Here is a 12,256-nt window from a genome sequence, read left to right as displayed (position 1 = left end):
TGACACGTTATCATCGTTAAAGAGGGAGTGAAGTTAGGCTGGAATCAATACGGAACACCAACCCCACTTACACCATGTGCAGTCCACACCATCCCTAATCAAGCTTTCTGATGTATAATGCATATTCCAAGGGGTCATTTCCAGAAATATTTTTTTCCTACAGAGAGGAGGTAAAATGTCCGTTTGCACTGTGCACGAAAAATTCTCTGTGAACTTTGCTTCCTTTGAATGATCCGCTTAGCATTCAGGCCAAGATCATCTTCAGTTAGAGCTCAGTCTGCCACACCTAATCAGATATCATCTTAAGACATCTTAAGGGGGTAAATTGCACATAATGCACATTAAATATGGCACTATACAAGAGAGGCACATAAATAATAAATACCATGGTTACGATCTCTGCATAATATAGTATGGTAAGTATTAATATAATGTAGCAGTAAATAACCGAAGTGCAAACAGGTCAGTTAAAGCTGAAGCTGAAAAGGTGCTGCAGGGAGTTCAGAAACTGGACTGAACACTGAGGTACCTTCTGCCAAACGGGAGGCGGGCAGACAGACAATGGAATGGACGAGAGGGGATTTTCACAATGTTAGCAGCCTTGCTTACGAAACCAAGTTGAACGATTTTCTCTGTGGTTTTGGAGGTCATGTACAGGGACTTACAGCCAAGCCCAGGACACAATAGGATCTCCATGGTTTCCCTGTAAAAAGTGTGATTGAGTGTCCAAGTGAGATAATCAGTCAGGTGGACAGTCTTTGTGTGTTCATAAGACAATCAATCAATAAAGACTGATAAGACAAGCATTGTACACTGAGGAAAATTAATATTTGATAACTTGAAAAATGTTTTCAGACTTACAAAGAATGGAGAGATTTATATATAATCACATTTTATGAATTTCAAAGATTTTATTGTATAAACTAAATATTTGATGCAACCATAAAAATACAACTTAATATTTGTTACAGAAACAATTACAGAGGTCAGTCATTTTCTGTAGTTCTTGACTGGCTATGCCCCTCCTGGACCTTGGAACGCAATGCATTTTTCACGCCTTAATTATTCCATTGTCATGCTGAAAGACCCTGCCACGACCCATCTTCAATGTTCTTACTGAGGGAAGGAGGTTGTTGGCCAAAAAAAAAAAAAAAAAAAAAAAATTACTGCCCCATCTATCCTCTCCTCAATACGCTGCAGTCGTCCTGTCCCCTTGGCATAAAAGAATGTTTTCACCCCCATGCTTCACAATGGTGTCCCTGGAACTGATCCTTCTTCGTCCTCCAAACATTGCGAGAGGATACCCCAATTTATTCTGTCCACATGAACTTCCCTCATGCCTCGTAGGGATCATCCAGTTGGCCTTTGTCAAACTTCAGACAGGCCTGGACATATTCTGGCAGGACCTTGTGCATGCTGCAGGACTATGCCCATGGGTGCATAATGTGTTACTAATGGTAACATTTCTGATCCCTCACTGTTCTTATGATCATTGACTCTTAGCGGGGCGAGATCTTGCATGCAGCACTAGTCCAAGGGAGATTAATCATCTTGAATTTCTTCCCTTCTGTAACCATCGTACTAACAGTTGTTGCGTCTCACCAAGCTGTTTACGTGTTGTCCTGTAGCCCCGTCCATGCCTTGTGCCTGTCCCTAGAATGCTCTTGAGTCCTGCCCATAGTGGAGAGGTTTGAGTCTGATTGATTCAGTGTTCGGACAGGTGTCTTTTATACAGATAACGAGTTCAGATGCAATTAATACAGGTAATTAGTGGAGAATTGGAGGCTTCATGAAGATGAACTAGCAGGTCTGTGAGAGCCTTGGTTGGTAGGTGATCAAATACTTATTTCAGGCAATAAAATACTAAACGAATCTTTTAACCTATGATGATAATTAATAAATCTGGTTATGTGTGAAAATCTGACAAATCAGCGTGTATTTTCTCCACTTTATAGTTATCTTTTTAACACATGCCTTGCATTGACAAAAATACACTCATGACAGTGACAAGACAAAGTAATGATATTTCAGCAATTAGAATATATGAAAAGCTTCCCACTTCCCAAACCTCTTTTCACCTTTTTTCAAAATATTCAGTGTTAATTAATCTTAATTAATCAAGTTGCTTTAAGTCAGATGCTACCACTTATATCAGTTTATATCTAAATCAACAGTTCAGAAATGTGTGCAGGAGCCCCTGAAAAGAGCCAAATGTTGGAACTTCATTAATAAAAAAAGGTTGAATGGAAAACTTTAGAGGATCCATGGTGTTGCTGGTGTGGTTCATTTACAGTGAGCCATGACAATGCATGGTCAGAACAGAAGCAAAGGCAGAAGCAGAAGTTTTTCAAGTTTATTGTTTTTCAGAATTCATATCAGTAGACTCAGAGCAATAAAAACTCCTTCCTTCTCTCTCATTTACACAGCCTTTTAAACAAAAATAGAACAAATATTTACAATCGCTGGTAAAAATACCAAAAAATAATAATATAAGAAGCACACAAGCAAAGAAGTCTTTCTAAAAGACATAAGTTACGAATGCAATAAGAACAAAGATGAGACATAAAGAAATAAGCCACAGAATGGGCATGATTTCAAATGAACATGATAACGTCTGGTCTAGTACACCAACTCGTCTCATCAGTCCACACTTATTGCGTTCCAGGTAGCTGGTAGGACAAGCTATGCTAGACATAAGAGGGATTCATCATTGTCTGCAAATTGTTTTCTGACCAAAGGCAGCCATATATAAATTGTGTTCCGTTTTTCGTCCTCAGCCATCATATGAGCCGGGACTGTAGACCACCATGTGATCTAACACAGAGCTCATCTAGAGCACCAGGACCCTTGGCATAGGGGAATGGAGGGCCTCACAGTGATGATGTGAGAAGAAGGCAGCAGCAATACTCAAGCAATATTGCATTGATTAAAAAACAGAGACAGTGAAATGAGACATAATTTGATCTAACTTTTGGCTGTCCATTCAATTGTTTGGTCGATTTGCTTGGTTGCTCTCACTTATCTGGAAATTATATACATGAGAATATATGGGATCAATTAGACAAGAAACTGAAGCAAAAGTAAACATTTTTGGTAAACATGGTAAAAGCTGTAATACTCATTTGGGATGCTACAGAGAATGTGCAAACGTAAGAAGAGCTAGGAAGCTCTGCTTGGAAACTTCTCACATACACACAAACACACCCAAAATAATCTGCTCCTCTAACCCAAACACTAACTCTGATGGTTAACCCCGACCTCAAGTCAGTAAAGCTGTGCTAATTGGGGTGCTTAAGGGCAAAATTAAGTTCAATGAACTTTAGCAGAAAGTAGAATCATGGTTCAGCATATGAGCATGGAGCCATAGCACCAAACACACACACACACACACAAACACACACAATCACTCACACACATACGCTTAGCAAAATGGGAAATAAAAGGTGGAAATACATGGAGAGAGAAAAAAAAAATCCTCAGAAGATTCCTGTCCCATCACAGAGAAAGGACGATCACAATTCTGGATTTTATTATAACAAAATATTTAAAAATACAGTCTTTATAGAGGACTTTCTCTTCAACTATACATGATCCGTCACATTAATTTATTTAAGAAAACCAAAAATATATGTAAAAATTTATATATGTATATATTACCATTAACATCTTCAAGTCTTTCAATGGCAGAACAAAAAAAAATCTAAAATAAAAATTAAGCACAGCATCCAAACAACTGGAAAGATCTGAAAACTCAATACTCCAGTTTAAATCCCTTAAGTAATCAATCGTACAAATCTACACTTCCATGATTCAGCCTTACAAGGCCGATGTTGTACAAATAATATGAACCTGCTTGCAGGAAGCAAAAAAAACATTAAAAGCAGTATCTTTAAAATACTTTACAAAATGGGTCTTCTTTTCATTTGAACCCCCCCAAAAGAGTATTTATAACAACAAGGAATGGTAAACCAAATGCACACCTAGCATTATAAATATATTTTCCCTTGAAGGACATTCCTCTTTTTTGGTTCTATCTACAGACGTATACAAGGAGAAGGAACACGATGGCAGGTGATGTACACCAGGCAGAGACCGTAAGCAGTGCCGCATGTTCCTTAATGCGTTAAAAAAAAAAATACCTTCAGCGTTCAAATTTTTCAGACACATTAAAAACTTTTATACGTAGACATCTGACGTCAACAACCACAAGCTCTAACAAAGACCTGTAAACAAACGGTAGTAATCTGTAAACATTTGTGATGTCGGCCGCATGCCAGATTATGAAGTTTACTCGCTATTACAGTTCAACAGTGCCAACAGGAGTCATTCAACTACAGGTAGAGTAGCAATCGTCAATGATTTTTTAACACTCTTCTTTTACGTGAGGGAAGCTTTGTTCTTCAACTGCTTATTAAAAAAAATAATAATAATAATGACAGAAGGAGCTGTGATCTGGCAGCCAGCGGTGCCGTCGCTAACGTACCTCCGAGCTGGAGAGGCTGCTAATACAAGTGCCTGAGATGATGATGTGTGAGAAAGGTCTCTGGAGACCTCCTATGTCTGTTGCACACACACACACACACACACACACACACACACACACACACACACACATGTGCACACACATTCATATGCACACGGCCAATGGGAGAGGAGTTGCGGTGCATGCTGCTGGACACCAAGGTCAAACCTTCAACCCACGGGGGTCTCCATTGTGTCTCCACGGACTGAATCCAAGGTGGACGAAGCTTGGTCACTTGCAAACGAGGTACGGTTACACAGACACACACACAGACGCATGCACACGTAACTCATTGGCAAAGTTACAGTCGTCCTTGTCCTTTTTTGAGGACAACGCTCCACCAAATCTGGTGACTGCACAAAGTCTGTTGAGTGGCACATGAGGAGAGTGAGGTTGTGACGTGAGCAGGGTGAAGAGTGTGTGCTCTGTCTCAGAGGAGACTGTGGCAGACGAAGTGCTGCTTTAGCTTATAAGACATCCTCCTCCTTCTCTGGGTTGTTCCTTTGCTCTGGCCTGGTCACCCGTTCTGGACTGTTACCTTTAGACGGCGGAGACTTGCTCATCTGTAAAGGACGGAAAGACACTGTCAACACTAAGGTGTACAGGAAAACACACAAGCACAGACATGTCAACACCAGGCCATGCCCTGGGCATAGTGGAGCAGGCACCTGACTCGTATAAAAGCAATGGCTTCTGACCTGTAATGGTGCGTCTGCATACAGTCAGTACGTTTTCATACACAGTGGGTCATTTCATTGGACTACCATTTCGTTATAGACTGGGTACCTATCGTATCCAGTCAATTATTTTTTTCATACATTTTATCTATGTACTGGTGGCAAATTGGTACCACATTCAGTGGTGAATTGGATGAGGTTACAGCTCATGTACGTTTCATACATGCTGCACACTTCTGGGTAAAAGAAGAAGGAATTGTAGGCAAATTTGCATTATCTGGGACTAAATGTCTGGATTTTCTCTAATGTGATGAAAACAGACCGAGTGTGCATTGCTCTTGATGCAGAATTTCAACATAAAGCAGGCAACGTGTGATTCTTTACCATGAGACAAGGTTCCACTTTGGGGAACAAGTTAGCCAATAATGACTAATATATTAATATTTTTAAAATAGATAATTGTAACTGAATTGCTTGAAAGAGCAAATAATGCAAAATATCCTCTACCTCATGGAAAATAATCATGTGCTTCCTTCAGCACCAATGGAAAGCATGCAGAGAAATTTAAATGTCTTTTTGACACATGCACGTGTACTCTGGCAGTAAGCCTCCGCCCATTCTAACACAGGGCTCCAGCACGTACCATCCTCACTATCTGCTACAGCCGGTAGGGCTGCGCTGGCTACCCTGGACAGGGGCAGCCTCCCGGGGCTCTGCAGCAGCTTAGACCTCTGCACGGCCACGCTATAGTCTGGCGGCTTTAAGTGCGGAGGTCGCTGGGCCGCTCCTTCCCCCAAGTCACCCAGCGCCAGGCCCAGGTACCCCGGCGGTGTTGGGGGTGGTGCCCTGTACCTATCGTCCTTGCTGGGTGAGGTTACACAGTACACTAGGAGGGGGTGGGGGGAGAGGGAGTGACAGATGAGGGAAGGGGGAGGGGGGGAGGGGGGGAGAAAAGAAAAATGACAAAATAGGGAACAAAAATAAATAAATGAGATGCTTACTACCAAACCATCACTATAAAATTAAATCAAGGAATTCACATGCATGCAAGATGAATGGCAGCAGCAGATTTGGGACAAAGTACCTTATAATTTTCTTATAGTACAGAAAATATACAGAGCATTATGTGGTCAAGCGTGAGCGATCATTCTCTTCTTAAACTTGTGTTGCCTTGTTTATTATTTAAAACTTCTTTTTAAATATCTTTTAGCTTTTAGTCAAATATTTTTTTTAACTCATACATATACATATATATTTCATACATAAACAATTTAATTTTATAGTCTGAACTGCTGTATTTTAATAATCCATATTACCATAACCTTAATATTCTTGTAATAAAATAAATGACTTTTTAATGGCTAGAAATTAAAGAAGGCTGTTCTCATCTAATTAGATATTACCTAGATAATATAGATTCTTATCTAGATTTTGTTAGAATCTAGTTAAACATCAGGTTTAGTAGCTACATTACAGCACAGAGCTGTCAGAGCTGACCATCTCATTTCCTGTTCTCTGTTCTAGACTACGGTTCTAGGCGCTTCACCATGTTCTATATCATTGTGCTTTAATACGAGGTAACTTGAGAGAAGGATTTAAAAGGTTTTAATGTGGTAGAAGTGAAATTTGTAATTATTAGTAAAATAAGAGCAAAACCGCTGTAGAGGTCGCGTGTGAAGTCAGCGACGTCTGTCTGTGTGTGTGTGTGAGTGTGTGTGTTTTGTGGAAGCAGCTGGTCAAAAGCAACAGCAGCAGTTTAGCAAGCCTTGCCTCTCTTGAGCATCAGATTGGAGAGAGAAGCTCAGGCCAGAGATGGAGCACACTGGCTTTTTTTTACAGAGGCTTACAAAGCGCAGAAACAAGCAGGGTGTGCGGTGCAAACAACGCCAGAGTCGTTGGTCTGCTGGTGTCATTCATTTAACACTTACATAAAACACACAGGGCTACTGGACCTAGGACAGCACTAGAGGAGTCTATGAAGTGTGAGTCTCAGTTTCATGCCACGGCAGGGTCATTGACCACTCTTGTGGGTTAAATGGCAGATAAAAACACATTCCAGGCTACCTAAAGGAAAATCTGAAGAAATCGTTTGACTCTATATAGCCCAACTGGAAACTAATTGTGAAAATTAATGATTATCAATATAAATGAACAAATACATAAAATACGTAAACTCCTTATAGTATAAAAATATTGGAAGTGAGAATTAATTATATTAAGGTGCCTGTAATCAAATGTGTGGCCAAATGCAGCAGAAATTCTATTCGGCCTTAGAGAAAACCATTCTGACAGTAAAGTACAGTTGCTATTTTTTTCATACAGTTGTTCTTCGTTCATAAAAAGGTGTATTTTGAATCAAAGGGGAGCCCTGAGTGGTTGATGGAATCAATAAACTGTTACTCACAGTTCTAGCAGAGTTAGTTTAAAAGTTCTATACAAGTAGCTATATTGTGACCAAAATCCACAGTGACCCCTCACCTATCAGGCCTTTTTCTGTGCTTGACGTGATCATTTTGTAGTTGGCATCTGTGCTTTGGGAGCTGTCTGTCAACTCTGCCTGTGGAGATGACGGCTGCTCAGCTGTCCTGCGCTTTATGGTCCCATAATTGACCTCACATGTGTCTGAGAGTGAACTGGAGGAGGCCCAGCTCTGTCGGGATGGGTTATGGTCCGACCCGTCATCCCCCCAACCCGGCCCGGCCTCCACTTCTGCAATGGGGCCTTCCAGCTGTGAACGGCGGTAGTGCCCCAGGTCAAGAGTTTGCTGGCCTGGAAGGTTCTGGAAGTTGTGGGAATTGCTGGAGCAGGAGGTCCAGCTGCCACGCCCGCTGTCTGCCGTCTCCACTGAGATGTGATCATGGGTCAGCTCCTCATTGCTTGTGGAGGAGGTGAAGGTGGAGGCACGGGTCACTGCTGGCCTGGCCAGAGAGGAACTAGTAAAGACAGGAGAAGACAGAGAGGTTAGATTCAGAAAATAGAAATGATTTCATTCCAAATGACTGCATTTTACAAACACAAAATACTTCAGAAATAAATAGTTAGGATGTACAATTTTCGACATGTAAAATTTACAACTCTAGATATGTCATGATGACATTATTTTGGCCAAGTTTTGCCACTTGGTAACCTTCCGGGTAATACTTCCAGGCAGTTATTCAGGGCTATCAGGCTTTTCTTGGCCTGAGATGGTATAGATGCATGCGAACACCATTTGGGGATTTCTGTTCAGGTTAATGAAGTAGTTTCTGCTTTGCTGACTATCACTTATGGTTCTGGTTAAAAGTGTCTGATTAGTAAATACAGATGGCAAATTAAACCGTACAACATTATTGTGGTAACTCAGCCCTGTTCACCTTGCCGTTACAACTGCAAGGTTAAGGAGCGAAATTTTATGTGCTCGGGAAGTCCGCCGGTGCGCTGTGTGGTTCCTGTTTTTCGAAGATTTACACTGTGTGACTGCAGCCCATTAAACCAGACAGCGTCCCTCACACACTACAAACAACTGGGCAACTGTTTTTTTTTTTTACTGGGTGACTTTTAGTGGCATAGCAAAAAATATACATAAAACGAACAAGAGGAATCTATCCCAGAGAAAACAAAAGGGTGTGGAACATAGATCTATATAAACATGTGTATATTTATACAGCAGAGAGCAGTAATTGCACTCATTCTATAAAACAGGCTCCACACTTGGCTGAGTTAAACACAAACAAGCTCATTAATTCTTCAGTGAATTAACATGTGATGCTAATAAAAGATGCTGGCTTTATGTGTTTGTCTGCAAAGACCTTGTGTTTTTTAATGAGTATTCAGCACGATTGAACTGGAAGAAGACAAAGGCCTGTTCTTTGCATGTGTGTACCTTAACAATTGGCTTCATTCTGCACTGAGATCTGTACACTGTACACGGTGAATTTACATGATCTATGTGTCTGTTTACCAAGGTCAGGGGAGCACACATTTACTTATCAAAAAGGCCACAGCAACATTTTGTTTTGCAGATCTCAGTTGTCTTTGTGAAATATATTAGCTGCTTTATTAGCTGTTATTGATTTTTAAAAAAATGTGAAAATATTAATAATGACAGCTAAACAAATTATATCTACATTGAAATAATACAATACTAAGGTTTCAACAGTAAAACGAGAATGAAACAAGGGAGTTAAGTCCACAGCTGGAGTTCTCAACCCTTCCCTTGTTTGGTGCTGATCCCTTGGTTGTGCTGATCACCTAATCAGTACCTCAGTATGTTGAATGAATGCTGGTGTTGAAATTTAACAAATTATGGACACTGACAGGTGGAAATATAAAGTCGTTTCTTTCAAATTGCTGTAGATGAGATGTAAGTGTGTGTCTTTTGGGTACATGTCTAAGTGTGTTTGTGTGTGTGTGTGTGTGTGTGTGTGTGTGTCTGTGCAGTGTCTTGTACCTTGTGCAGGGATGGCTGCAGTCTGCAGGAGGAATTGTGTGTGTGCTGGTCTCCGGATGACTGCTGGGTTTACTGGGACATCCCTCATCTGCGCTGACTGTGGGCATGGAGTCCACAGAGCAGTTACTGACCACACTGGAACGTGAGGAGATCTCGCTGTGGCTGGAGTCTGACAAGTCTGACCGTACCGCCGGCATCAGCGTGTAGCCTGGAGAGACAGAGAGCACAGACTTAGTGATGCTTTCTGGACCACTGCAGTATGGCTAAATCGCTTGAGTTCATTCCAATTATTTCAGAAACAATTTGAAACACTTCACTCTTCTCTTTATTTTGAACAGAATCTCAACTTCTCAAACTTGTCAACAAATCAGTAATATACACATCTTCTGTTTCCTAGGTAATGACACGTGAGTTGCTGTTACATCTACAGAAGTTATGAGTCCATGTGTCAAACTATTTATTTTAGGTAACTAGGTGGCCGTCCATATTGCACATCTGGAACACTGATAACTGAACTCTTTGGAATAACCAGGCCTTCATATTAATATTTCCTTAACACGTCCATACTACATAAATGGTTTCAAAAAGTGTGTGACGACTCTGCTCTGTCCAAAGCTGTTCTCAAGAGTCATATAGTTTTCCTTCTCTTGTGTCTATTCCTGCAGATCCAGCCAAAAGTCACAGAGCTGCCTTTTTTGTCTTGCCCTGCGCTGCCCTCCTGGGGTTCAAATCCTGCATCCTGGCTGTCCTCACAGTCTGCAATGGGTCTCTCCCTGGACAAGCTCCTTTCCCTCAGTGCCCTGAAGGGGGACCTGAGCCTCTTCTTGTGGGGGGGCAGTGAGTGTTGAGGCCCGGAGGGAGTCCTCCAGTGAGATAGAGGGTTCTGGGGTGCCTGGGTGGTCTCTCTCATCACTGACTGACTGGCCTGCCCTGAGCTGCACTGGCTGGTCAGCAGCAAGAACCGCTTGTGGAGAAAAGCCCCACCTATGCCGTAGCTCCGCCCACCAACACCTCCACCACTGCTGCCTCCAGTGCTGCTGCTTCCAACACCACCTGTTGCCTTGGAGCTGGTCTCACTGGTCAGAGATGAGGATGACCCTGACAGGTTAATCTGAGCGGTGTTCTGGGATTTAGGTAGACCAACTGTAAAAAACACAACAAAGAGAAAAATAATGTACACAGGAAGTATAGAGGAAGGACAATGAAGAAATACAGTGTACATAAAAAATGTTTCATCTGTATGTTCAAAAGTCAGAACTGATTTGGTTAAGTGACATAAATTATGCAGTATCTTTGATAGGAATACATAACCAGAGGATGAAAGACAGGCACACGCTAACCTTTACGGGGAGAGCCCTGTGGGGAGATGGTGGGGCTGGAGTGCAGGGAGGAGACTATGGAAATGTTGTCCTCTGCCCTCTTACCACTGCCGTCCTCTCCAGAGACTGAGTGCTTCTTCATAATCTGTGGAGAACTGGAATCTAAAGAAGGCAAGAGAGATGGAAAGAGGTGACTGACCTTTGTAAAGACAAAAGTACTACGCAAGCCAATTAAGAAATAAATGTTGTTATCTGTTATTGAAGTGTTGATTATATTGTAATTTAGTGCATAATATATCTATAATAAAACCCAAAAGTATGTAATTTGACATGCAGTATACTCACTGTGTGCCAGGTCCTTGGCAATGCTCTTCTTGCGCAGTGGGTAGAGGCTGACAGGGGGCACCTGGAGCACCTGGGACACGCGATTCTGCGATTTCCCAGATGACAGTGCTGAGCGTGGAGACACGGGAGACATGTTCGACTTAGTGGACCTCCTCTCACTCAGATTCTTAGACACTGCAGGCATGAAAAGGCAGCTCATGATTCAACTTCCTGCCACTCAGCAGTCACAAGCCACAGATGGCCACAGTAATATGCTGAATACTTCATTTATACTTAATTGTTGTGAATAATGCATTATAGAAAGTCTAAATTTGTTACTGTAGGACTGCAGAGGTGCAGGAAAGCTCTTTCTCCAGTAGGTGGCAGTGTGACAAAGAGAAGGACTAGTTTAGTACAGCTGCTACACTGTAAAACCCCTGCATCTGCCATTTCATACTCTACTGCAGCCACATGGGGGAGTCAGAGTCTGTCTTAAAATTGAGAGGATGCTCGTTAACAGGTATATCATCATAAAAGTAATAATATTTTCAGATGAAACTGATACATTAAGAGTAATATTGTAAGAACGTACTACATTCCATCTAGTTGAAATATTGCGTAATAAGGAATCAATGAAGATTGTGTTATGAGAGAATATTGGATACCAACTCACAGGTGCTGTAGGCAGGCTCACACTGCAGAGACATGATTTGGAACTTCTCCTCGTCTGTCTCCACTTGCAGGTTGGACAAGTACTGCTTGACCTTACGGGCCATCTGTGCGTCCTCATACAGCTTCTTCGCATTGAGCAGAGAGCTGCGCCGAACCCGTTTCTTATGAGCCCCGCTCTGAACATCCAGCAAGTTAGAGTTGGTGCTGCCCTGACTCAATGACCTGAGGCAGTGGTAGAGAGAGGATGGAAAGAGGAATAACAGACAGGTAGAGGTAAAAGGAGTAAAAGGGAATAAAGGGGAGGGATGAAACA

At 41.7% G+C, this 12,256-nt stretch overlaps 1 protein-coding gene across 9 annotated transcripts in view; it reads right to left on the bottom strand.

The window, feature by feature from the left end:
- Positions 1-2,337: 2,337 nt before the first annotated feature.
- rapgef6 (Rap guanine nucleotide exchange factor (GEF) 6) overlaps positions 2,338-12,256 on the bottom strand; it is a 68,437-nt gene continuing 58,518 nt past the window's right edge. For 7 of the 9 annotated variants that reach the window (XM_028982221.1, XM_028982224.1, XM_028982223.1 and 4 more), the window contains 8 exons: positions 11,945-12,165; positions 11,293-11,466; positions 10,969-11,109; positions 10,613-10,771; positions 9,629-9,836; positions 7,678-8,132; positions 5,843-6,085; positions 2,338-5,085 (listed from right to left, as the gene is read on the bottom strand). In XM_028982221.1, the coding sequence (XP_028838054.1) occupies positions 5,063-5,085; positions 5,843-6,085; positions 7,678-8,132; positions 9,629-9,836; positions 10,613-10,771; positions 10,969-11,109; positions 11,293-11,466; positions 11,945-12,165 (1,624 nt within the window). In that variant the 3' untranslated portion in view covers positions 2,338-5,062. The remainder of the gene's footprint in view (positions 5,086-5,842; positions 6,086-7,677; positions 8,133-9,628; positions 9,837-10,612; positions 10,772-10,968; positions 11,110-11,292; positions 11,467-11,944; positions 12,166-12,256) is intronic. The other 2 variants (XM_028982228.1, XM_028982229.1) reach the window with 2 other exon arrangements.

The sequence above is a fragment of the Denticeps clupeoides genome, chromosome 6, assembly GCF_900700375.1.
Source record: "Denticeps clupeoides chromosome 6, fDenClu1.1, whole genome shotgun sequence".
NCBI lineage: Eukaryota > Metazoa > Chordata > Actinopteri > Clupeiformes > Denticipitidae > Denticeps > Denticeps clupeoides.
The sequence above is the reverse complement of the archived record's forward strand: the minus strand, read 5'-3'. Positions and strand labels throughout refer to the sequence as shown.